General features: G+C 47.5%; 1 protein-coding gene across 3 annotated transcripts in view; it reads left to right on the forward strand.

Moving 5' to 3' along the window:
* The window catches only part of DYM (dymeclin), a 334,659-nt gene that overhangs the window by 305,423 nt on the left and 2,001 nt on the right, over nucleotides 1–27,235 (forward strand). For 2 of the 3 annotated variants that reach the window (XM_048218645.2, XM_048218650.2), the window contains one exon: nucleotides 15,436–15,837. The exons of the other annotated variant lie outside the window; for it this stretch is intronic. In XM_048218645.2, the coding sequence (XP_048074602.1) occupies nucleotides 15,436–15,585 (150 nt within the window). In that variant the 3' untranslated portion in view covers nucleotides 15,586–15,837. Of the gene's footprint in view, nucleotides 1–15,435; nucleotides 15,838–27,235 lie in introns of those variants that run through there. 3 annotated transcript variants of the gene reach the window in all.

A 27,235-nucleotide genomic window follows, 5' to 3' on the forward strand; every position in this document is an offset into this window, starting at 1 on the left:
TCTTTGTAATAAGCACAGCATTCTCCCTTAGTCTCCTGCTTTTAAAAGTAAAGCTCTATTTTAAAAGCCCCAGGATTTAGATGTCATCCCATTCATGCTGAGCACACAGTATTTCTCTTTAGGGGAGGTTTATAGTTTTTACCTTGCTTTCTTATTTATCCCAAACTGTGATTTTTTTTTTTAAGATTTTATTTATTGACAGACAGCAAGAGAAGGAACACAAGCAGGGGCAGAGGGAGAGGGAGAAGCAGGGGCAGAGGGAGAGGGAGAAGCAGGCTTCCCGCTGAGCAGGGAGCCCAATGCAGGGCTCGATCCCAGGTCTCTGGGATCATGACCTGAACCCGAAGGCAGATACTTAACGACTGAGCCACCCAGGCGCCCCCAAATTGTGATTTTTTTTTTAAATAAGACATACGTCTATATTCTTTTCTAAATAAACTCCATGTATAAAAGAACATTTTATTATTTAAATGTTTCCTATATCCAAATCCTAAAATATAATATATTGATTATTTAAATTTAGGATTTCCCTTAGAAATACCCTTTAAAATGTTCTGTGAATATTTTCCAGGTAAATTCCGGTCTTATTTAATTTTCATGCTTGCAGCATATAACAAATTGAGTTATCCATGGTTAGTCCCAGGAAGTAAACGGAGAGATAAGCAATGTATCTTTCCTTATTCAAATATGTAAATATGGAATAATTAGAGCTGGTGTTATAAGACACAAGATTCCTTCCTGCTAAGCCACTGTCCTGTTTTGGAAATGACTGTAGATCTTCGAATGGTTCACCTACAGACGTTTTGCTTGCCTTCTGGGGCACCGATCTGAAAAGAAAGAGAACACTGGAGACCAAAATGGAGAAGAAGGACTCCCTCTATTTCCCAGTTGGCCTGTGGTCGTGACCTTTGTCATAGGGCAGGAGATGGGCTCTCTCCCAGCCCTTCTGCGGCGTGGCTTGAACAAGGGAGAGCGATGTGCTGGCCCAACTAGCCCTCGCTCCCCTCTGCTGGATGGGCCCCCAGCCCCACGTGAGCCTCGTCAGCAGTAATGCTTTACAGATGACGCACTGAGTGTCAGAGAGGTGACGTGATTTGTCCGAGTTTATTAGCGTCGGAGCCAGGTCTGAGATTCAGACGTCCCGAATTTCCCCTCCGTTCTACCGTTCGTAGCTTCGATGGTAGAGATATGTCATTAATCTTAAAAGTTTATGCTTCCTTATCACGGTGTTTATTTCCATTGCAAGTAATCGGTAAGTGTGACCATTGCCGTGAGGAGCAGTAAGTACCAACTGCCAGCCTTTTATAACCGCCAGTCTGTGTCAGCTAGGAAATCAGGACGACAGGGGGCAAGCGGCTTTCCAACCGCGGCTCCCGCGGCCCTGACCAGCGAGTGCCTGAGTCGATGTGTGCAGTTAGACCTCCTCTGCCCATATTTCTGCTGCAGAGAAAATAGAAACAAGTATGACTCCCAGCTGCCTTGCCTTTCCTGACCGCCATGGCCCAGGTCTGTGGCCCTGCGTGACCCCATACGTGAGCGGCGTCTGTGAGACTTGGGGCTCCAGGAGCAGCCCTTTTCCCCCCCACCCTAGGCGCACTCGCCGTCCCGGGCTGGCCTGGCCTTGCCCCTCGGTACCACTGCTCTGCCCCCTCTGAACAACCTTCTAACCTGCCTGTGGTCTTGTGGCTCATTCATAAAGTTGTGAAATGGTCCCTTCATAAGAAAATTGTGGAAAAACATTGAAATCTTACGGGCTTCTGTCTGTGCAGTTACATTTCTAACCTGCCCCGAGGCCAGCATTTTAGATGTGATGGACCAGTTTTTTTTTTTTTTTTAAGATTTTATTTATTTATTTGACAGAGATAGAGACAGCCAGTGAGGGAGGGAACACAAGCAGGGGGAGTGGGAGAGGAAGAAGCAGGCTCATAGCCGAGGAGCCGAGGAGCCTGATGTGGGGCTCGATCCCAGAACGCCGGGATCACGCCCTGAGCCGAAGGCAGACACTTAACCGCTGTACCACCCAGGCGCCCCTGATGGACCAGTTTTTAAACTCCCCACACACTAAGAATGAAACAAAACCTGTGCCTTTGTGTACAGGAAAGAGGACACGCAGGATTCACGGATGGCAAAGAACAGGCTTTCATAAATGGCAGCCTCGCTGTTTGTCTCGGGCCACAGATAGTAACGTCTTCACCTTCATTAGCTTCCCGGAGTATCTTCCTCAGCGGCTGCGGCCTGAGATCCACGTCGTATTTGTGATGTGATCACATCACCTGTCTCTAGTGTATTACCCTCTCTCTGTGTTGGCTTTGGAAAGCTGAGCGTCCAAGGTGTTTCTCTTTCCTGCCATAATACTCACAAGAAAATTACTCTTTCTCCAGTGAGCTGTTGAGTTGCTCTGCCTAGTTTTGGCACTAAAGAAGGACCCCGAGACCCTCTGTGGCTCTCAAGTCTCTCCGAATTGTCTTCAAGGTCCTGCCTCTGTCTCAGGAAGACAGGAACAGGGTGATGGTGGAGGAAATGGGACTGTGACCAGAACGACTTGAAAAACACTAAGGTCTGCTTCGGCCTTCCCCCTCCCTCGCTGCCCGTCCCTCACACCCTGGCCAGGCTGGGGGCCCGCGCACGCCCACGGCAGGGCCAGCGCCAGCACGACCCCCGGCTGGCACCGGGGCCGTCCGCCGCCCGTGGCCGGTTCTTTCATCTTGTGTGCGCCCTCGTGGATATTTCTTGGAACCCTCGAAGGAACCGTTTCCTCATCTAGCCTTTCCATCCTTCAGCTCATCATACTCTTTGCCTTCCCGTTCTCGCTTCAGGGAGACCTTTGTCCAAGAAGGGGAATGATGTTCCCAGAGCGCTGGAACAAGCTGCCTGTTTAGCCATCACAGACTTTGGGGGAAGCTGCACAGCCTGGCCCTGAGTTGTTAAGCAGGGTCCTGCACGCACAATCCCGTTAGAACTTCAGGCCAGAAAGCGTATTGCTGCTGTGGGTTGGCCAGAGCTCTGGATGCTTTGTACTCCAAATCTGTCCCCCGTTAACATTAATATCCTTGCACATAGACGGGAACGTAAAAACTGTTAGTTGTTCATGAAATGATCGCATGCTAGGGAAGCTAGGAAGTTCCTAGCACAATTTGGACCCACTGGATTGTCTTTGAAGCACCATTTTCCACCGAAGGCTTTTTTTTTTTTGGCTGAAGGCTTTCACTTTGTTCTCAGGCTCCATGCCGACGGTTCTGAGCCTCTGTGTCTGGGGGCCAGCCTTGCCAGTGGCCCCAAATACTGATTTCTCGTTAGATCTCTGCCACATTTTAGCCTTAAGGCCTGAAATAAATCATTGTTACTGTAGGCCTCAGTTTCCCCATGTTCTAAATGAAGGAGCTGTCTAGACGGTGTCTAAAGCTTTCCAACTCCAGTTCTCGGGGATGCCTTAGCCATTTGCAGTCTCAGCCCTCCCATCCTGAACCTTTACTCCCACATACGGCTCCTCCTCCAAAACTGAAATAATTCTGAGTTCTGCTCATTCTTTTCCCTCTGCCTTCCTGAATCACGGGATATTGGGCCCAAGAATTCGAGTTTTAGTAAATGCCTACCCAGGTGATACTGATGCTACTCTGTGTATCTCATTTCTTGAACGTGACTTTTGGCAGGGGAGAGGGGATGGGTGGAGTTTGGAGAAATGACACGTGCACATGCACGCGTGCGCACGCGCACACACACCATCATCACTACCACATCCACCACCCAGTCACCTCCCTCCCCACCCCTCCCCAGTGCCTGAAGAATCCGGGAAAAATAAAGTACAATTCAAACTCTGACCCTGTCCGCCTTAGTACCCCACCCCCCACCACTTACCCCCACACTTACCCCAGCCCCTGAACCCACTCTTCCTTCCTGCCTTGCTTGTCCCTGACGTGGCTTCCTTGCCTCTTCTCCACCTGTTCTTACAGCCTGGATCATGCCGGCTCCATGAAGACTGTTCCAGACAGGACTGGTTCATGGACCTCTCCCTGCTGGAGACTCTAGTAGCTCACTTCCAGTATGACTTTTCTTGGTATTTCACGAGATGCCGTTTCAGTGTTTAGTTGTGCGTTTACACTTTGTCTCCTTACTAGATTTTCGGCCCCTTGAGAGCAGGAACTTTGCTTTCTACTTGCCATACCCCAAGGGTTTCCCGCGTAAGGGGCTGGTTGGTTGACGAAGCTGGAGTGAGAAAGGGAGGCAGAAGCATGGTGGCTGCAGGAGCCGTGGCATCGACCACGCGGTGTGGTGTGTTGAGGCAGTACGGGCTTTGGTTCTTTCATGTACCGGTGACTATTTTGAAATGTTGAAATCTTAAATTTTCAAAATTAAAACTTTTAAGAGTTTGAATCTCAACCACTTTTTTTTGAGCTATAAAATAAAATGTATCCTGGGGCGCCTTGGTGGCTCAGTCGGTTAAGCGTCTGCCTTCAGCTCAGGTCATGATCCCGGGGTCCTGGGATCGAGCCCCACATCGGACTCCCTACTCAGTGGGGAGTCTAACCTCTCCCCCCTGCTCTCTTGCTCTCTCTCTCTCTCAAATAAATAAATAATACTTTTTAAAAAATTTTTTAATAAAAAAAATGTAGCCTGTATACCCTAGATATTTTATACAGGCCTTTTTATTAGTTCTCCTATGATTGTAACATAGCAGGTATAAATTCTAAATTATATACATCTGTGATAGTCCAATTGGAGAGAGATTACACCATCCAGTTCTCTTAGCTATATAGTTGAGAGTAGGGTAGGCTTCCCCTTTGTTATTTTTCTTTCTTCCCTGCTCGTTCTCAGTCACAGCTCTACTGTGCTAGCATTTTCTCTCACCCCCTCTTCCTCAGTGACTTACCCGACCTCCCACTTTGCTCTGTGTTTGCTTCTATCTGTTCATGTTTTCCCGGAGAAAAATCAGATGAACTGTTTTGATTAGTTCTCTCTGATGCACTCAGTGCTTATCTCCTGCATTGAGGTTTTCAACCAATTAAACATCTCACAGCTGCTAGCTGTTTCACAAATCAAGAGAACACGCGGTGATACATGACACCAAATCAAGGTTTTGGATCCCTTCCTGATGGTCAGTATGTTCACTGACCTCAAGGGGCTGAAACACAACTAATTTACCAATAGCATTTTCTTAAATCTTGGGCAAGTGTCCGTTGCTTTCTCAAAGAGCAGCCTGAGTTTGAAAGTGTGTAGGGCTGAGGTAATGTATATAGTTCACTATATTAGAACAATTTCTTTAAAACGTAAACATACATAAAAAAGTAAAAATATCCAGTCATTTAATGTAAATTTCAGTTAACTTGATATACCTTAGGACTATTAAGGATTTTTGTTGTTTTGTTTCTACCTTCTTCTTAAAAGGGTAGGAGTAAATATGTGGGAGTGGGGGTGTTCAGTCCCTCCAGTGCTGAATTTCTGTGATTCCATGAGTTCTTAGAATTAAGGCTCAAAAAAAAAAGAAGAAGAAGAAGAAGAATTAAGGCTCAGGAATGTAATACGGATTTTTCTAACTGACCTCAACCTGTCTTTTTTTGAAGGGAGGGGATCCCATCTTCTAGATCGCTTTACCTCACATTTATATGATTTTGGAACTTCCCAGACACAACCATCCTTGAATGGAATCTAAGACTCAGCTCATACCAAATTCTGCTCTTTCGCACAAAGTAGTATTAGGACTCATAGAGCATTCTGTTTCTGTTTCCTTTCCTCTGGATTTCCTTATACCCTTTGTTAGTCCTAATCACTGTGCAGAAGTCAACAAATCTCATTTGGTGTTTTTAATTCATTGACAACACATGTTGAAATAACCATGGGGCCAAGACTGTGGCATTTGACAGGAAGTCACAGATCTGGGTCACCCCTTCGTGGATCATGCTTGGGTCATTGGGAAGTACAGCCATGGGAAGTACTGAAACCAAATTTTAGGTGATAGACAATTGCCGTTCGAATCGTGGCTTTTAAGTAGGATTTTCTCCAGCTAGCTTGAGGAAAAGATCATTAGTTTAGCAACCACAAGGCTTCTCACGTAACACTTGGAATAGATGGTTCTTTCCATAAGCAGAGGGGAAAAAATCCTCCTATCTATAATGGGTGCATGGGAATGTTGATTATCAGAGGCTAGTTTTAACTTCTTGCCAAGGAAGGAATAATGAAGGCATGACTTTCATCTGAGTGATGCCCTTGTAGTGAAAAACTATCACGTTTGCTTATAACTTAAATCCTAAGAATATTCAAAGAAGAGACAGCTTTTCTAAGTTTGTCGTAGTTGGAATTGTCTTTCCCCATATCTCTTTGACATACTGTGGCAAAGGCCGTGTTCTCACCTGACATATTCACCTGAATTCACCCCAGTCTGGGCTGGGGCGTGCCAGTGAAGCCTCCTGCCTGCCCTTGTCCCCACATCCCCATGTCCTCTACGTGCCATCCACACATAACTCCTCGTGCCTGGACACTTCAGACTCAACAAGGATCCTTGTTTTGCTAGAACTTGTCTCAGCATGATTCAGAATCTTTCTCCAAATCTGTCTCTCTCACTTCCCTGGTTCACATATCGTTCTGAAAAAATAATAGTGTAAAGAAAGATTATCACTGATACAGTACTTAGGACTTAAGTGTTAATTTGAGGGCACCTGGTCATATCGTGACTTTGACAAGAATAAACAGTAAAAGACTGATTAAAACTGGAACTTGTCTCCGTTAACATATTATACATTCGTCTAGTCCATGACTATAACTTACATGCAAAGAGTTCATCATTTCCATAATTAGATATATTTTGAAATCTAATATATGGCATTGACCATATTTGAACATAGTTTAATGAACATTGAACATAGGTTAATGAACATTGAGCATAGTTTAATGAACATTGAACATATTTAATGTTTAATGAACATTGAATGTATTTTAATTTTAATGTTGATTTAATGTATATCAACATTATCCGTTATCCATGAGCTGGATTTTTCTACCAGCAAGAATCCGACATGGTAGAATGGTTGTAGGCAAGGAGCATGGCAATTTGAGAAGTAAATGAATCTATTAGATAGGAAGTATTGCCCCCCAAATCCCAGTAAGTCAGCTCATTTGCTTCTCCAATTGCCATGAGCTTAATTTGGCTCACTCAGTTGCAAATAAATTTAGGCAGCTACTCCACTAACTCCCCCAGTGTGCGGGACTCCATTTCCCAAACTCTTCCCCCTGCCCCGCCCCCAAGGAACTCTGGGTTTTTCTACAAACAACAATTTTTACGCATCTGTTCATTTACTCCTTCATTCATCCACTCAGCAAACTGTGCTTAAACCCCTGGCAATGTTCTAAGCACCAGGGGACACATCAGTGGAAAAATTAAAATCCCTGCCCTCCTAGAGCTTATACTCTAATAGTAGATTTATTTTCTGGGATCTCACTCTCCTGGTCGGTTAGCTGGGTCCTATCGAATCTGATGAGCTCCCGCAGAAGGACAGGCAGTTCCGGCCACCAGCCCAGCCACGGGCCTGCTTTCAACAAAAGAAGTTCTACCAATAAATGCTGCACTTTGGCCCTTCATCTCACCCTGGAACCACACGTCCTCTTCCCAGCCTCCTAATTTGGAACTGATATGCCTCCAAAACAGGTGCTTTGACTCAATAAGGCAGGTCAGTCCTGAGTTTACACATTTAGCAACTTGGACTGTTGCCTCATTGCTAATGACTGTTAAATTACAAATATCAGACTCCAACCTGTTCTCTCACCAAATGAACGGACTTGTCATCCCAGCCCTGGAGGCCGCCTCCCTGTCTCCGCCCTCCGTATCGTCCCTGTGCGCGCTAGCCCCACACTCCTTGCCAGGCCCAGAGGTGTGCTCTGGGCGACTCAGGGTCTCCCCACACGCAGTGCCAGCTCCCTTCCTGTCCCCAGCCCTGTCCCTACAGGGGAGGGGGTTAGAATCCACCTGTCAGGGCTTTTCTCCCAACTTCCCCTGCGGCAGGAGAGCTACCTATCCTTCCCTCTCCTTTGTACCACCCCACCAGCCCTCAGAAGAGAGAGAGAAATTGAAAACTAAAGACATCTTCCTTTCTGTGATCCCCTTAACCTGGGCTCTGTAAGAGAAGGGTCTAACCAGGGACATTTGCTCAGGTTTCACACGCAAGTGGGTTTCAGATTCTGACTGATGGCGTGATGGTAAATTTAGGGAGAGCTCGTCTCAAGTGTGGGTTCAACCTTCTACTCTCTCCATCTGTTTTTCCTAGAAGGGTTTTGGCCACCAGTCACAGAAGCTGCTGGTGTCACTCGCACATACTCAGGTGACAAGCCACTGTCCTGAGCAAGAGGTGGTTGGTCGCCCGGCCCGAGCTTCCGGGAGAGGTGCCTGCTCACCTGTCAGCCTCTTCCTGGGCGGTACCCTGCTTGCCAGGCAGGCCCCCACTCCTGGCCAGCTCCGGAGCTCTGAGATCCGCAGTGTGTTGTAACTCTCTGCAGAGCTGCCCTCATCGTGGGCTTTGTCATTTTAGGTTCATATTTCATAATTTCTAACTTCTAGTAAGTAGCCCTTTCTACAGTTCTATATTTTGAATTCAGCTTTTCATTAATTTTGAAATTGACATAAACAGAACTCCCCCTTCAGCATCTCCGTTATTCATCGACCAGATCCTATCATCTTTTTGTCAGTTAAGTAATGACGTTTGATCCATTCGTAACTCATTCCATTACACGTGGAAGAGACTGCAGTTCAGTCTTGTGCAGATGGTAATGTAGCTAAATGTAGATGCTTCCTGATTTGTCCGTTCCTTATTTCTCCTGGAGTTTGCTGTCCAAGCCCACCTCACGTCTTCCGATCCTGGGATTAGCCAGATGGACCATAGAGGGAGCCCTCCCGGGGCGCTGTCCTTCCGTCTCAAGCCACACAACCCTCTGTTCTTGTTCCTACCAAATTATACCCCCTGGTAGAGAAACACCAGTTCTTCCTCTTTCCCTCCTCCCCAGCCCCAAGCACAGCACCTTGGATGCAGCTGGTGCTTCCCAGGGTTTACTTTAAGGGCCCATCACCGAAGGACGCGGTGTTGCACAGCCGTAGCAGATGTGGGAAAGGATAGGGGCGCTGGATCGTCCTCCCCCCGTGCACCCCCAGATGAAAACGTGCTGTTGCCTTGCCGTCTTACAACACGATCTTGAAACCAGTTGACTCTTCATCCACACAGAACCTACCTGCCACCCACACCGCGTGCGCCGCTAGCAGGAACTCCCCCGTCCGCTCCTGACCCGCACCCTCTGCGAGTGGTGACAGGCGCCTCGCCCCCAGCCATCACCCTTCGCAACTCCGTTCAGAGGCTAAATGTGGGCTTTTAAAGAATTCTTTCTAAGGTGCTATGTAGCTATTTGATTTTATACTGCACTACATTTCTGGAGCCGTGCCAGGTGCTTGCTGGAATTTCTGGTGCTATCTCTGTCTGTCGTCTTTGGGTGGAAGGGGGAAAGCTCCATTGAGCTCTCGTGGTCATGAAAATTCCTGCAGTCGAGCCCTACATCTGCTCACTGAACTTCCTGTGGGTTTTCACCAAATCACATGACTGACAGCAGAAAGGCTTTGGTCTTTAAAGCTTTTGGTCTGCTTATTACACCCGAGTCTCAATCACCAAGTCGGACCTTTGCTTTGTCTCCGGGCCGGGCGTCCGGATGTCCCACTGTGGTGGGTTGATTCACTGGAGCTGATAAAAACATTCCAGCCAAACTTGAGAGTCTAGCATTACCTCTGGCTCCAAAAATCAAAACAACCGGATTGTTGTAAGTAGCTTTGGATTGAGACCAAGCTCCAAGCTTGAGAGATGGGTTTTCTCTCCATATTGAGCTGAGTCACAGGACAACTGTCTCAGAAAGAAAGGGGCAAAAGCCTGGGCCCGCGGTGACCAGCACCCTGCCCTCTGTTAGCCGGTTCCAGAGAGTTCTTACCATAACTATCAAGTCAGCGCCCCCACATCCCCAGGGCCCCTCCTGTGCTTTCCCAGAGCTTTCGTGGTCCTCAGGCGCATCCACTCGACAGCCCCTGGCTGGAGCCCAGAAGGGGCCTGAGAACTGAGAGAGGAGTTGTGGTTAGAGGGCATGTGGACGGATGTCGGAGCTGGAGAGGCCCGGGAGGGCCCAGGCGGCCCAGTCCGAATGAAGACACTCAAGTGAGGAAGCCGGACTTCCCTCAGCCATCACAGGATGGCATTATTGTTCTCCACAGGCTTGAAAAGGAACATAAAGAGGGACTTCTTCTAGGTTGTTGATCTGACATTCAGACTATGACATTTCTTGGACTGAATCCTGACAAAATGTGTCCCCGGTGTCGTCGGTGCTAAATAAAACCTTTTGTCTTTCTTTTCCTTAGCTCTCAAGACTTCTGAGACATATTAGAGGAGCACATATTTTTAAGAACATCTGTTTAAGCCTCCAGCCGTGTTGGCTCTCTCTGGCGACACCGACAGATCAGTTGGAGAGGGGGTCACATTCAATGCAGGTTGAGCACAGGCTGTTCTACGAGACCGCATTCCCGTTCGAGCAGGTTGACTGAAGAGTGTTTCCAAAACTCTCTTATAATTTCTATTATTTCACCCTTTTAAAATGTTCCCAGTACACTGTCTTAAAAACAACTCATTGCAGGAAAAAGGAAGCTCTTTACCTTGTGCTTTCAAAATGTGTATAGCCAGTTTTCGAGAACATGCCCTTCTTTTTCCTGCTATTTATGGTTTATCCTCTCTTCTGAACCTTTTAAGTGTCTGTGAAAAGTTCTGAGCAAAGAACCCAAGAAATACGACCTCTGCTCTCACTTGTTCCTTTGAGGAGAGGGGAACTGGGACTGTAAATTCCGGGGTGTGTGTGTGTGTGTGTGTGTCCACAGGGTTCGGGTTTTGCAGTGATAGAAGTGCATTCGTGCTGCTCTGTCTGGACTTGGTCTTTTGGTTCCACCGTGTCCAGCGGCCCCCGCTCCAGAGATGTGACGTAGGCGTCCAGTGTGTGGCAGGGGTTGGGCCTTCACAAGCCAGCACGCGCAGGGCCATGCCTGGACCTCCACGCGGTTGACCACAAGCACTTGGGCCACAGGGAAGCTCAGCCACAGCCTCCTGCTTGTCTTGGTTTTAAGCAATTGAGAGGCTTAGACTTTAAAACCATCTCTTGTCAACCCATAGGACAGCTCAGGACCTTTCAACGTTTACCTTCTCCCCGGGACTGCCACCAGCTCATTCGTTTGTCACAACCCTGTGAAGGAGACACAGGTTAAATTCAAAATCTCAGAGTAAACTTTACGTTTTAAGAGCCCAAGTGAGGATATGAGCCTTGTCCCAGGTCACCCAGCTCCTGAGGCTTGGACTTTCAGCTCTTAAATGCTAGGATTCTGTGTGTGTCGCTCAGCTCAATTTTTAGTACTGGGCTCATGACCCAGTAGGCCCCTCGGTAAATACTTGCTGAATGAATGAATTAGTGGGAAAAGATGGGGCTAAAACTCAAATTATCTGCTTGCCTTTCGAGTGCTGTTTCTAGTTAGTTCAACGATTAGATGAGTGACTAAATATCAAGTGTTGGAACAAGCCCGCCACATGCGGGTGATCCGTTGTGTTAGCTCCGGAGGGAGCCATAAAGCTCCTACCATTTTACACGCTGTCTTTCCTCCACTGTTAGATACTGTGTACTGGATGTTCTTGCCACGCTGGCTATCGTCCTTTGTTGAGATTCTGTTGACTACATTTACTACCAGAGTGAGAGATGGGTTGTTGTTTTGACGTAAACTTGAGCCACGATGAAAACCAGGCATTTTCAGCTCTGATTGGTCAGGTGCTGGAAGGATAGTCGTGGGGATGCCGGGTGCTTTTCCTAGTGGCCTTTTCCTAGATCTGCCCGTGCACGATCGAAGGGCAGGCTCGGACTCATTACTTACTCTCACTGAACAGTCATCAGAATTTCCCCAAAATATGAGGGCAGGAAAACTTAGCGCCAGGCACTGAGCGACGCTAGCCCAAGCGTCTTTAATTAAGTTGGAAGGAGTTCTTACAAAAGCCGTTGGTTTTCTGGTTCTCTTTCCCATTTCACCCTCAGAGATGCAGAGAGTAGCCTGGTGCAGATTGTCTGACACCCTTTCCTAAGGCCTTCGTAGGAAAACCCCCAGATAATGTCACTGGATGGAGAAAAGTTTGCACATCTTTTAGTCGTTTCTACCTCTAACAGCAAGTGCGTCGTATTGCGACATTAGCACTTAGAAACATAGGATGTTGTTATTCTAGCTGAAAGAGGCAGTGGGGAGGGCTCTGACCTTTTTGGGCCACCACTTCTGTCGCCTTCCCCCCACCCCGGCCCCTCACTTCTATCTGGGTCAATGGGAGAGGTCTTCTCAAGTTTGAGGCCATTCTAAGAACTAGGATTTTCATCCTGTTATTAGAAGGTAAATTTCTTTTTCAAACACAGTCCCACATTCTTGATGATGCCGTCTCTGTGGCTTGGTTTTTTAAGGACCAGTAATGAGCCGGGTTCTGGGCCATGCCGTGAGAGCACAGCACTGTCCCCAAAGGGCCCCGTGGAGACTAGGAGAGTTGAACTGAAGGACAAAGCACTAGGGTGGCCGCAACTCGCTGTCACTTTTCAAACTGACTTTCCCACCCAGTCAGACCTACACTTTAATCCCAACCCCACCCCCTAGGCTGTGTGATCTAAAACCGGCTTGGCCTCTCCAGGCCCTGCTTCACCTCCCATTAGCGGGGTTGGCCGTATCAGCCTCGGCAGGACCTTGGGGTGACTGACCACAATGTGGTGCTCGGGTGTGCTCAGCTTCTGGTAGCTACTGGCCGCACCCTGTTGCTACAAACTCAGGTTTCTCGTGGGAAAGAGTATCATTGTGTTGCAACCTGTGAGACAATACAACTGATTCCATGACAAAGATTTATTGCCACCTCCAAGAACTCTGCTCCCTCACACCTGAGAACCCCAGGCCAGGCCAGAAGCAGCAGCTGAAGCCCAGTGACATCAGTAAGTGCTGGCAGCCGCCGTCATCTCCCTGAGCTGACCAAACTGTGTCCGCCAGAAGGCCCAGAAGAGCCCCTTGGGAGGAGTTGTCCTCTTAAGTCACAGTCACTGCCGTCGCCGTCAGCGCACTGGGGCACTTCAGCCTACAGCTGATGATAACGAAAGACTGATTCTAAACACCCATGGTCCAAAACGGCTGGGGTTTTCATTAAACCAGAGGCCTTGTGCACAGGCCTCTGACATACGGCATACGTGCAGTGTGAGGGAGGGTGTGGGGTAGCTAATGCAGGAGTTCGGGCCACTTATAAATCCCATTCGTGTATGCTCTGTATTTACATAATGCTTTTGGAGCCACGGAAGAGGGTTGGTTTTCATTAAGGCTGTGACAGGGGACGGCGCTCTGTGTGGTATGTTGTTGTAATATCCATGTCCAGAGTAACCCCCTTTCAGGAATTTCCATACACGTTTTCAGGATTTAACTCAAAACTCACCTTGCCAGAAACATATCGTGCTTACTCTGCCCTTCTCTCATCTTTCTGGAACTCTGAAGATCTAGCAGTTAGGTGTTAAGTCTCAATTATTGTAAAATGCTGTTTTAAAGCTCCTACAAGGGGCTTCTGGTTGGCTCAGTCGGTTAAGCGGTCAACTCTGGATTTTGCTTCAGGTCATGATTTCAGGGCCCTGGAATTGAGCCCAGTGTCGGGCTCCACACTCAGTGGGGAGTCTGCTTGCGTACTCTCTCTCTCCCTCTCCCCCTCCCCTACTCACACATTCTCTCTCTCTCTCTGTGAAATAAATACATCTTTAAAAATAAATACAAATAAAGTTCCTACAACTTTGGGTGGGTGGGTGGGTGAGTGGGTGGCTTTTTCTGCCACCCCCCTCCTTCATCCCAGTTTAGGCCTATTTGCCTCTCCCCTGGACCAGGCCTGTCCCACCCCTGCAACATGTCCTCTGTTCACACTGTGACTGGAGGGGTCACTGCACAGAGCCGTTCTCACCAAGCCCCCTTCTCAGATCCTTCAAAGGCTTCCAGGACCTTAGCTCGGAGGCCAGGACTCCTCCTGTGGCTCCTGGGTCTCGGCCCTGCTCGCTGGGGCTTCCTCTGCCCTCCAGCCTACCGCGTGCCCCATGCCGCACACAGGCCTTGCCTCCATCTGGTCCTGCAGGAGGAGCGCCCTTCCCTCTTCACCTGGCTGCCCCAGCACCTCCGTCAGGCCCCTGGAGCCTCCCGTCTTCCCACGTCTCACTCATCTGTTCTCGTTGTTCCGCTGCTGCTGCTGCTTGTCTCCCCCTCCGGAGAGCCCACCTTCCGGGAGGAGAGGGCCTCCCGTGGCCGCTGCCCCCTGCAGCCCGAGGCCGGCGCAGAGCCGCAGACCCCGGCCTGTGTAACGAACGAAAGCCTGTGAACGAGACATGTACAGAAAGCCTTTGCTATCGCCCGGCACACGGCTGGGCCTCGTACGTGCGCGGTGATTCCATTCGCTCGCACATTCCCCGATTATTTCCGCGCCCGGCCGCTCTGGGCACACAGCAGCGAGCAGAACCATCAACACTCCTGCCCCCATGGGCGCCACGTACGTCTGGTTCCCCTTCCTCTCTGCCAGGCCCCCGCCTGCCCTCTGCCACTCCCCTCCTCTCAGGACCCCGCCTGCCGCCTTCCCTTCTCCCCGCGCCGACTGGGGCGAGTCCTGCCAGCTCACCTTGGCGAGGGAAGGCACCCGGAGGGGCCTTGAGACCAGCGAGCTCCTCGGGCCATGGGAATGAGAATCGCTTCTCCCGTCCTGGCAGGAGTCAAATTAGAAAATCAAAACCCCCGATCCTGGTGAGGTGCTCCAGGCGCAGTGCTCATCAGCTGGACCGGAGAGCCAGACCGAAGCTGCAGCTGGGTCTCGGGGAGGGATCACCGCAGCCTCCCTCCGCAAGGCCACGGGCATCACCACGGCCCTGAGGCGGAGGCCCCGGCCCTGCTGTGCAGAGCAGCTGCCGCCCCAGCCCCCGCCCGGCCTTCCATGGGGGACGCGGGCGCGCCCCCGGGTCAAGGCTGAGGAACCGTGAGCAAAAGCTCTCATCCCCAAGGTGACTCAGCCCTGAAAGCCAAGTCTCTCAGGAAGAGCCAGCCCTCAGCCGGGCCGTGGTCTTTCCTCGAGCCCTCCGTTTGTCACCCATGCAGGGCCCGTTTCCACTCTGACATGTGTCCTCCTGCCTCCCCCTATTCGGGTCCCTGCTCCACTCAGCAGACCGGCATCAGCACACACGTGCTCACGGGCTTGTTCGTCTTTCCTCCACGGACTTCACGTTTTCTCAGCAGTCGTTTGCACGCTGGCCGGGAAAGCGCCAGAGCTCTCAGGCCCTGGATTAGGGAGGCGGGCTCCCGGCACACCTCAACACTGCCTTTGCATGGAACTGTGAGATTGTAAAATCGTCTTGTTTTTATTGCAGAAATTTCCAGAATTGAAATTCAAATATGTGGAAGAGGAACAGCCCGAGGAGTTTTTTATCCCCTATGTGTGGTCTCTGGTCTACAACTCAGCAGTAGGCCTCTACTGGAACCCACAGGACATCCAGCTCTTCACGATGGATTCCGACTGAGGGCAGGACACCATCTCCCACCCTCGCCTCCCGCCAGCCGAGCAGCCCTTCTAGTTGTTTTCTTTCTGGGGAACAGAAGTAGACAGATTCCCTGACGTATCTTCTAGCAGAGAGGACCACACAGGCGTGCTTCCCTTACACACTTGGATTTGGAGAGTTGGTGCCAGTCGGCGATAGATCACTCAGCTTAGATTGTAGTGCAAAAAAGGGGGGAGGGGGGTACACGACGATAATAAATGTACAAACCTGCTATTCCACATGCAATTTTATTTCTAAACCAAAAATTTAGAGCTTTTCCAGGAACCTGATGCCTTAGGCATAGAACACTTCACCAGTACATACTATTTTTTTTCTTTGCATGTTGAAGATTTTTGTTTTGGTCGTGTGTGTGTGTGTGTGTGTGTGTGTGTTCCTTTCAACATTGAGAAATACCTGAAAAGATGATAAGACAGGAGTTAATAAGGAAATGAAGTCATATGTATGAGGGGGTGCCTTCCAGAGGGCCCATGATTTAATAAACACTAGGCCCAGCCGTTGGTTCTAAGCCTTTAGAGCAGGTCCTGTGCATCGTTCTCTCAAAGAAAGGAATAGTTCCTTCTCATGAAGCTCAGATTAGCTTTTCTGTGGATTTGGCCTCTGAGCTGTAGCTGAATTAAATTGGAGTCTAGCACAAATTAAGTTAATCTACTCTGTATTAATCATTGGGAAAAGAAAAGCTTCATTTTGAAAGCAATCTTTTTTCTTCAACCAGACTAGCGGGAGAAAAGGAGACCAATTTGATTAATACAGTATTCCACATGAGATGAAAAACATGTTTTTCTCTTCACTTCTGACTTTGTTTAGACTCTTTTGGGCCCTGAGCTAGAGGAAGAAGCTTCCCTGAGGGAAACCGTGGGCCCTGAGGGCCGAGTGGGATGGTCCTCTGGGGTCTGGGTCTGAGTCCACGACCACCTTCTCACAGCCTGGGTGAGGAGCCTTGTTTCATTCTCAAAGACACAGAAAGCACGTGATCCCAGATGAGACGGAGCACCCCGTGTCAGTCTGCTGTTGCCTCATCTCTGTCGGCAGCCAGCTTCTCTCCTCTCCCTGCGTCCCTGGGCTGGAGGCCGGCGTCGTTTTGGTGCATCACAATCTCACAGAGTCTGGGAGGAGCTGTCTCCAGTCCCAGCAAGCTCTGGAAAGGTCAAAAACACGCCAGCGCGCCAGTGCACATCTGTGTGGCTTCCTCTGTGAAAAGCCTGGGCTGCTCCATCTCTTCAGGGGGCTTTTGAGGCCAGGCTGTTTCGTTGTCCTCATCAGGACAGGCAGTGGAGCTGAAGCTCCCCGAGGCAGGCGGCCTGACAGACGGATGAAGGGCCATCGCTGGTGGCTGGCCCCAGGAGGCAAGGGCAGGGTGCCCGCAGCCTCCTCAGGCCTTGCTCGGTTCAGGCCTCTTCCCGTCTCCGCACATGGCGGGGGACTGTCCTGTATCTCACCTGAGATCACAGAGAGGGCCCCAGACCGGCCCACGTGGCAGGTTAACAGCCCCTGCTTAGTCGAGCCCAGGGGAAGAGAGGCAGGTTGAGGGTGGAAGGGTCAATCCTCGCAGTCTGAATGATGATCATTTTAGGAGGCAGTTATCTTGTGTCCCCCACATGGGGAAATGATAGACCGCTTGAATTTGTTTCCCAAGCATTTTGATTTGCTTCCTTTCCTTTAAACCAAAACACACAATGTTAAAAGGGCCGCGTGCAGCAACCGAACCTCTGTTAGGACCTGGATCTGTCCCTGGAAGCTGAGGGCTGGGCAGCGCCATGGGATAATCACTAGGCTGCAGGCCTGTCAGTTCCGGGGGCAGGAGGAAATAGGGTCCCCCAAAAGACGGAGAGGGCCAACAACCAAGGAGCCCTTGACTGAGGGGATCCCACAGTTCCCTCCCCAGTCCACGTGGCTCACCAAGGTGCCTCCAAAGCCTCCTTCTCCAGCAGTCTCGTCTCCTCCACCCCCTTTTAATGAACCAAAGAGCAGAAGTGCTCACTGGCCTAAAAGCTCAGCCGTGGCTACAGCCTCAGGCAGCCTGTGGGCGCACGCTCCCAGACACCCCTGCGTCACTGCCTCTGCTCTGGAGACCCAGCAGGAGTCTCTTCCTGATTTTTGTGAAAGATATATTACACGACAATAAATCTCACTGGTAAACTTGAATTACACTTGCATTAATTTGCTTAGAAATCTGTTTTCCCCAAAGTAAAAATGTGTAGAGTCAGGCAGTACGGGACCATCTTGTGTGTGGATGGAAGTTAATGTCTAATTTTTTTTCCCCAAGATATGGAACTATTACTGCACTGTGTCATCAGCAAATGGCTCTGCCACAGTATTGGTTTTTGAAAGCATGGGCCCCTTTCGGTGTCACCTTTCCTATCAAGAGTTCAAGGCGCTGTGCAAAAAAGCTTCAAAACGGTAACTCTGGTTCCCACGGTCCCCAGTTGCGGCCCGTGCCATAGGAGCTGTGAACAACAGCCTTGGTGGTCACCATTCAACAGTGCGGACAGAAGCAGGGCTGTGAAAGAGCTCAAGGACAGTACACCACTCCAGAAGGAAGTCACAGGAGCTGGAAACGCGGGAGATGGAGAGAGGGCAGCACCTAGGACAGGCGGCCATTAGAACACTGAGCAACTTCCTCAGGCTTGCTAAGGTAAAGAGAAATGTTCAGTGGGGGGAGGATGCTTCTAGGGCTAGGCTCTCTTATAATTCTTTAGGCAACATACTGTCCTTTAAGTTCTGGGGAGCCAGTGTTTGGCCTTAGGCATTAAATCTTTCTGCATAACTGAGTCATTCTGCGCTCCTTTCCAGAGCCATCAATTAGAGTTGTGGTACTTGCTGATACTTTATAGGCTTGAGTTTGCAAGGTCAACCCTTTGGGTCTCTTACTTCCCTCCTAGGCACTATGCCTGCGGTTTCCGTAGCTGCCATTTGACGTTCGGGACTGATCCTTGGGCTTTCTGACGCCAAATTCAGGGTTATTCCAGTGTCCTACAGTTGCCTCCAAGAGTCAAGGAGGTCAGGGTTTCTATTCTCTGATAAAGAGCCAAGCTTCCTATGAATCTGAAAAGCTGAGGAATGGATCAAGGCACACAATTCACAGTACATAATCCATTTTTTGTTTTTTAAGAACTTCACCAAAGCATAAAATTTAGCCTCGTGAGGGTATATCCATTTGGGGTTCTCCACACAAAGCAAGGGAGATTCATCAGGAACTACCTGCCCCTCCCCCCACCCCACCCCCTTGGTCAGGTCATACATGGCAACCCCTACTCTCCTGACTTCACAAGGCGACTGAAAGTACCAGCTACTCAGACAACAGCCTCTGGGAAAAAAGCCAGAAAAAAAAGCAGTCTCCTATGACTAACCAGGTACTACCTCGCCATCCTATTGGCTCTGGCATGCCTTTAAGCAAAATTTTAAAATATTTTGGCCAGATTTCTGAGTTCTTTGCTGGAGGGTTGGTTTAGATTACCTAGGCCTCCATTCTGAACAGTAGACTATCCTTCGTGGATAGTGGATGCTGTGGCCCAGCTTCTAAGTCACATTTCCTGAATGTGAATTGAAGTAAAACCAAATTACTAACACATCCAGGTGCCTAGCAAATGTATATTCTCTCTGGAGGAAGTGAACTGTTATGGACTGAATGTATTCTCCCAAAATTAATATAATGAGCCTTAACTCCCAATGTGATGGTATTAGGGGGAGGGGCCTTTGGGAGGTCATTAGGTTTAGGTGCTCATGATGATGGAGCCACCATGATGGGATTAGTGCCCTTACAAAAAGAGCCATGAGAGTGATCTCTCTTCTTCTCCATCATGTGAAGAGCTAGCAAGAAGACCACCATTTATTAGCCAGGAAGAAAACTTACAGTGTTAAAATCAAAAATATCCATGGGGTTCAGGGTGGTTCAGTTGGTTAAACATCTGCCTTCGGCTCAGGTCATGCTCCCAGAGTCCTGGGATGGCGCCTGGGTCAGGCTCCCTGCTCAGCAGGGAGTCTACTGCTGCCTCTCCCTCTGCCCCCCCCCCTTTCTCACTCAAACTCTCTCAAATAAAATCTTGAAAAAAAAATCCAGGTATGTGAGAAGACCAGATAATATGAATTAAAACCATCACAGAAAAATAACGAGAATAGAGAAACTCCCACTGTCTCCAGCTATATCAATTACGGAATTTGAAACAACTATGCTTTCTTTGCTTGAAAAAGAAAAAAGTGTGGCCAAGAATTTCAGAGAATTAGGAACTATAAAAAGGGACCAAATGGAAATTCTAGAGCTGGGAAAAAATATAACAAGAATTAATAATTCAGTGGGTGAATTTAAGAGCAGATTCACAACTGAGAGAATGGGTAAGGTGAAAAATCAGAGGAAAACAGTCAAAAAAGACAGTAGAGGGTAAAAGACCTGAAGGATACTTCGAGAATGTCTGACCTAAGTGTAGCTGGATCTCAAAAGAGTAAACAAATTGGATATTTAATAAATAAATACTGCTGAGAACTTTTCCAAAATTCATGAGAGATACCAAGCCATAAATTCAAAAAACCTCAACAAATCTCAAGTAGGATAAATAAAACAGACAGTCTGCACCTAGACACATCATAGTAAAACTGCTGAAAACCAGAGAAAGAGAAATGTTAAAGCTGCTGGTGGTAATAGGAGGATTACCTCTCAGCAGGAACAGCAGAAGACTGAAATCGTGCCTTTAAGGTGCTGAGAGAAAATGACTGCCAACCTAGAATTTTCTACTTGGCAAAAAAATCCTACAAGAATGAAGAAGAAGAAAAGACACTTTTAGACAAACAGCTGGAAGAATTCACAAGCACACATATCCTAAAGGAAAATTAAGAGTGTTCTAAAGGCAGAAAGAAAATGATCCCAATTGTAAGAACAGAGTTTCAGGAAGGATTGAAGAGCAATGAAAATGAAAAAAGTACAGGTCAACAAAAGTACCAATAACATGAAACAGTAATTGTGTCAGGAGTTTGAAAATATATATCAAATCAAATGGATGAAAGTAAAGGTATATAAGTGGAAAGGGCTTCAATAGAGCTTAAGTGTTCCAAGCCTCTTGCATCATCCAAGAAGAGGGTTAAAAAAATCCCATTTAATATTAGACTTTGATAAGTCAAGAATGCATGTTGTAAAAAATATTAGAAAAAGAGTATGTAACTTTGAAGCTAATTGGAAAGGATGGAGTAACGAATTCAGTGTGGCAGGTTGAAGATAAGGGGATAAAAAAGAAGAAAAACAGAACCAGTGGGACAAATAGAAAGCAAGTTGCAAGATATATGTGATAAATCCATTATTACATTAAATGTAAATGGGCTAATGCTCCATGGTTGACAAAGACTGTCAGACTAGCTTTAAAAACAACAATCATAGGGGCACCTGGCTGCCTCAGTTAGTAGGGCATGCAACTCTTGATCTCAGGGTCTTGAGTTAAGCCCCATGTATGGCATGGCATTTACTTAAGATAAGAAAAAAATTTCAAAATAATTTTTTTTTAAATCATATGCTGTTTATAAGAGATACTTTTTGAAACATGAATTTAGAAATTTTGAAAGGATAGAGAAATATATACCAAGCAGACTGGGTATAACCATAGGAAACTGATGTAGAAATATTAAACTTTAAGGCAGAAAAGGCATTATTCAAAATAAAAAGTGTCTGTTCAATTATCAGAAAGAGATAATTCTACATTTTTTTGCACTAGTGATACAATCTCAAAATACATAAAAGTTGATAGAAGTAGGAAATTTAGGCAAATATGCAATGACTGTAAGATCTTAACACACCTATTTCAGTAATTGATTTTTTAAAAACTATAATATAAAAATTAAGTCATACAAAATTTAAGCAACACAATTAGCAAACTTGGCCCAATGGATACGTGTAGAACACTGCACTCGGCAGCATACTTTTCAAACACAAGTGGCACATATGCCAAAATTTGTATGTTGAGCTATAAAACAAGTCTCAACAAACTTCAAAAGAATTAATTCAAATGAAATCTGTTCTCTGACCACAATGCAATTAAGCTGGAAATCAATTACAAAAAGACAATTTGATGATCCCCATATATTTGAAAATTGAACAGATTTCTAAATAACTCATCCGTCAAGAAAGAAATCATAATGGAAACTTGAAATGTTTTGAACTGAATAATAAAAATACGACATATCAAAACTTATGGAGAAAAAAAAACTGCGAGTTGCAATTAAAACTCTGCTTATGAATTTATATCTTTAAATGTATATGTTAGAAAAGAAGAAAGGCTGAAAATCAAGCAACTGCCTCAAAATTTTAAAAAAAGTGAATGAAACTCAGATCAAAAGCCGAACTATAGAGAACACAAATATACAATAAGGAGAATAAAAGAAATCAAGAAAATTTAAAAATAGCTCTCTAAAAGGACTACGAAGGGGTGCCCGTGTGGCTTAATCGGTTAAGCATCTGCCTTCAGCTCAGGTCTTGATCTCAGGGTCCTGGAATCGAGTCCCATGTCGGGCTCCCTGCTCAGTGGGGAGTCTGGTTCTCCCTCTACTTCTGCCCCTCCCCCCTGCTCCTGTGCTTGCACTCTCTCGCTCTCAAATAAATAAAATCTTTAAAATAAAATAAAAGGACTAAGAAATTTGATTACTCTGTAATAAGACCAGTCAAGAAGGAAGGAGAAAGGGTGGGAGGGAGAGGGAATGGAAAGATAGCCTTGTATCAGAAGTGAAGATGAGCAAATTACTTCAAATCAGACATTAAAAATATCTAAGAGGACATTATGAATACTAATACATTTTAAATTTAGATGGAGCAATTTTTTTAAAGTAGTTTCTACATCCGACGTGTGGCTCAAACCCACAGTCCTGAGATCAAGAGTCGCCTGCTTCACCGACCGAGCCATCCACGAGCCCCATAGATAGAACAATCTTGATTGTAGAGATGCTTCAGGAGTCTATATACATCAAAACTAATCAAAGTGTACACTTCACCTATGTGCAGTTTTCATATGTCAATTATGACTCAGTAAAGCTGTTTTTAAACTTTAGATAAAATGAACAGATTTCTTTTTTTAAAAGTGGTTTTTCAAAACTGACATTAGAAAATCTTGAAAATTGGGATCATCCTACATTTATTGCCTAAATTGAATCCGTAATTTCAACTCTCACAAGGCAATCTGCAGGCCCAGGTAGCATCACTAGTGAATTCAACCAACATCTTAGAGAAAAATAAAGCCAATCTTACACAGACTCTTCTACGTAATAGAAAATCTCCAAATTCATTTTAGGAGACCAGTATATCCTTATATATTAAAAAATCTGACAAGAACAGTATAGGAAATAAAAATTGCATGCTAGTTTCTCTCATCATTATAGATATAAAAGGTCTAAACAAAATGTTAGCAAAGAGAAACCAGCACGGTATAAAAAGCAATGTGTAAAAATACATCATGATTAAATTGGATTATCATTCAAAAATCAGAGTCCTGGGGCGCCTGGGTGGCACAGCGGTTAAGCGTCTGCCTTCGGCTCAGGGCGTGATCCCGGCGTTACGGGATCGAGCCCCACATCAGGCTCCTCTGCTATGAGCCTGCTTCTTCCTCTCCCACTCCCCCTGCTTGTGTTCCCTCTCTCACTGGCTGTCTCTATCTCTGTCAAATAAATAAAATCTTTAAAAAAAAAAAATCAGCGGCCTTCACATTAACAGAATGACTGCGGTGAAGTAAATGATAATACATGTGAACAAAAGTTTTTATAAAATTCAACGATCATTGGATGATATAAGTGTTTAGCACTCTAGAAAAATAAGGAAATGTCAATCTGATAAAAGATAGCCTCAAAAAAACTAGAGTGAGCCCATCCTACTTAAAATATGAAAAACTTCCCTCCTAAGATTGGGAGCAAGAAAAACATGTCCAAGAACACACGTTCTATTCAAAACAGTACTAGGTAGGCTCCTGGGTGGTTCAGTCGGTTGAGCGTCAGACTCTTGGTTTCGGCTCAGGTCATGATCTCAGAGTCATGAGATGGAGCCCTGTGCTGTGCTCAGCATGGAGTCTGCTTGACATTCTCTCTCTACCTCCCCCCTACCCCTCCATGCACTCGAGCTCATGCGCTCTCTTTCTCTCTCTAAAATAAATTAATAAATCTAAAAAAAAAAAACGGTAATTATATGCACTTTATAGTACTTGGGAGAGAAGTACTGATGCACGCAACTACTTCGAAATGCATCCCAAAAAGAAACAAAAGGATGGATTGATGGGTGGATAAGAGGAGGGATAGATGTAGGATAGAGCACAGCTGTGGGGAGCTGGGTAAAATCTAGATTGTGAATATACAGGCGTCCACTGTAAAATTCTTTCAACCTCATTGCATGTTGGGGGAAAATAGTACCTGAGGTCTTAGCCCAGTGCAATAATGTTTAAAAATACAAAAGATTGGACGGGAAGAAAATGAACTGTCATTATTTGCAGATGACACGATTATGTAGATAATCTAAGAGAATCTACCGATAAACCAGTAGACTTAGCAGGGTTTCTGGATGCCAGATCGTATACAAAACTCACATGCGTTTCTCTATGCCAAAAACAAACAGAAAATGAAAGGTTAAAAATGTACCATCTAGGACATCTGGGTGGCTCAGTCAGTTAAGCGTCTGTCTTCGGCTCAGGTCATGATCCCAGGGTCCTGGGATCGAGTCCCACGTCTGGCTCCCTGCTTAGCAGGGAGTCTGCTTCTCCCACTACCTCTCCTCCCTGCTCGTGATCTCTCTCTCGCATGCTCTCTCTCTCTCTCAAATAAATAAAATCTTCTTTAAAAATGTACCATCTACAATAGAATTTTTTAAATCCACTAGGAAAAAAATAAAATTAAAAAACAAAAATCCGGGGGCGCCTGGGTGGCTCAGTCAGTTAAGTGTCCAACTCTTGATTTCAGCTCAGGTCATGGTATTGGCATCAGGAGGTCGACCCCCACGTCCGACTCTACACTCAGCAGGGAGTCTGCTCCAGATTCTCCTTCTCTCTCTACCCCTCCTCCCTGCATGCCCTCTCTCTCAAATAAATCTTTAAAACAGACACACACACAGAGAGAAATCCATTAGATACTTGAGATCAATCTAAAAAAAAGTGACTGAAATAAAAACCCTAAATCAGTGGAGGGTATTAGATTCATGGACTGGAAGTCTCAACGTTGGTGTTGCATCTGGGATGCAGAAGGATTCCACCTAATTCCTCCTTCTGCTTATCCAACATCCACACAGTCCTTCCCCACGCAAAGAGCACCATACACCCTCCTCAAAGGCGATAATCCCAAAGCCCCATCCCATTCCTGCACTCAGCCTGACATCTGATCGTGGGCTTGTTCCGAAGTGCGGGAGGAACCAATTTGGCCTGATATTTTCCCAGTGCGTAATGAGGGACTCCGGCTTTTCACCCACCACGAGACGATTCTCACCATCTACCACCCAGCCACCTCCTCTAAAGTCGATGGCACATTTTACGTGATGTTATTCACAGTAATCATATCATTTACTTGAGCTAATTTAGGCAGAAAAGGACTTATTTCTGGGTATTAGGTAGCTACCAAATTCTGGGGTAGACCAGGAACCTAGTTTGGATACTGCTCAGCCAGGAGAAATGCCCAGCTGCTCCCCAGAACTGAGGCAGCTTAGCTGCTGGCCCACCGAGCACTCAGCACCCATCCACGCAGCTAGAGATCGGTCACTAGCTGCCCGCAGCTGCCCCCGAGGAAGCAAGCACGGCCACGTTGCCCTAATGCCCGCGCACCAGCTGCCCTGCAATGCTCATGCCCCAGGAAGTGTCAGCCGGTCGGTTGGCTCTGCCTGGGGAAAGCCGGCTGCATGCAGAGCCCCGGCTGCAGGGAAGCCTGGGCAGTGAAGCCTTTAGCTTTCCTCGGGGTGGCAGTGGGCTGCATGAGCCCCACTGTGGCTGCTGTCGTTCTGCCTCACGCTGTTGAGTCTTAAGTGAGATGACAAAGCGTGGAGAAGATAAATTCTCTGAGGACAGGGATTTATGTCTGATTTCTGCATGTCTGCATCCCATACCTAAAACAATACCTGACCTCGAGAAGTATTTGTTGAATAGGGGCGCTGGGGTTGCTCAGTTGGTTAAGTGTCCGACTCTCGATTTCGGCTCAGGTCATGACGTCAGGGTTGTGAGATCGACATTGGGCTCTGTGCTTGGCAAGGAGTCTGCTTGAGATTCTCTCCCTCTGTCCCTCCCCCTCCCATGTCGCTCGCTCTCCCCCTCTAAAATAAAATTTAAAAAAAAATTTGTTGAGTAATGCCAGCATTAACACGGTTTCTAAAATGTGATAAGCACAAATAAGTAATAGCTAGTATTATTTCACATGACAGGAAGTCCCAGAGAAAGCGAATACAGAAACCCAGTACCGTCTTAAGGACACTGACTCTGCCTTTCTGTAGTTTTGACACCCTCTGGCTGGCTCCCCTCATCGTCACAAGGGGGTTGCCCAGCTCCTGATGTTGCATCAAGGCATGACGTCATCGCGGGCATAGCTAGGGAGTGGGGCTTCTCTCCCAGAAGTCCCCTAACATGTCCATGCCCGAGCCTGCTTCCCAAACCCATTCCTAAACCATCAGTGGCAAGGAGAGGACTCCACCATCACAGCAAACCTACCAGGATCTGGAGCCGGGCGGGATCAGCTGTGTGGAGGACAGTGAATTCCAGATATAAATCAGGCTCCTTTAGGAAGAAGGGAGTAGGAAGCAGGGTAGACAGGTAACCGACAGGTAAGCTATGATCAGGGCAGAGGGCAAGGCCAGAGCCAGGTTTCTCCTGAGAACCCCCATCCAGGGCTCCTGAGTCCCAGCTCTCAGACCCTGCAGTTGGACGATGCTCAGGAGCCCAGGGACAGTTCCCAGGACAAAGGTCTGTGGAAGAACAGGAGGTGTGGAGGGTGAGGCCCCCCCAGCCTCCGCAGCCCCATCCTCGTCAGGGCTCCACACACACACAGGCCGCATGAACGAATGGCGGCTTCCCCATCTCCCAGAGTCTGCTTAATAGGAAACAGGATTTGGTGGGGAACAAACAGCTTATGACAACCCCAGCCCTCAAACTGGAAACATCTGTCCTCACCATAGCAAAACTTCCCCAGCCCAGCCCGGCCCGGCTCCTGAGGGGGCCCACCCGGCCTGGCCAGAGAACCCAAGAACTTTCTAGGGGATAACTTTCTAGGATCCCCCAGCCTGGCAGGGTCTCGAGGCTCCCAGCTTGGCCCCCAGAGCCTCACGGGCTCCTAGCCTTATCATGTTGGCCTCAGCACTGCCCCCACCGCAGGCCATGGGGGGGTTTAGGGCTGATGGTCCCGTGAGAGCCCTGGGCAACGCTTTGTTTTATTTACACTGGGGGCCAGGGCTGGAAAGGGAGAGGCCCCGTGGATGGCTCTAACTTCAGTCCCCAAGACCGTCCCTTACTCATCCAGTCGTCTCTGCTCTCACTCTCTGCCTGGACTACCCTTCCCCTTCTTGTCTCCCCCCCACCCCACCCCCAATCCCTGTCCCCCTTCCAGGCCAGTCATTTTGACCAGGCAGCCCTGGAATGGGAGGATCAGCCCATGGGGAGCAGGGCTGCGGGAACATTCGAGATGAAAGACAAGA

Source organism: Ursus arctos, unplaced genomic scaffold, assembly GCF_023065955.2.
Source record: "Ursus arctos isolate Adak ecotype North America unplaced genomic scaffold, UrsArc2.0 scaffold_17, whole genome shotgun sequence".
In the NCBI taxonomy this organism is placed as follows: domain Eukaryota; kingdom Metazoa; phylum Chordata; class Mammalia; order Carnivora; family Ursidae; genus Ursus; species Ursus arctos.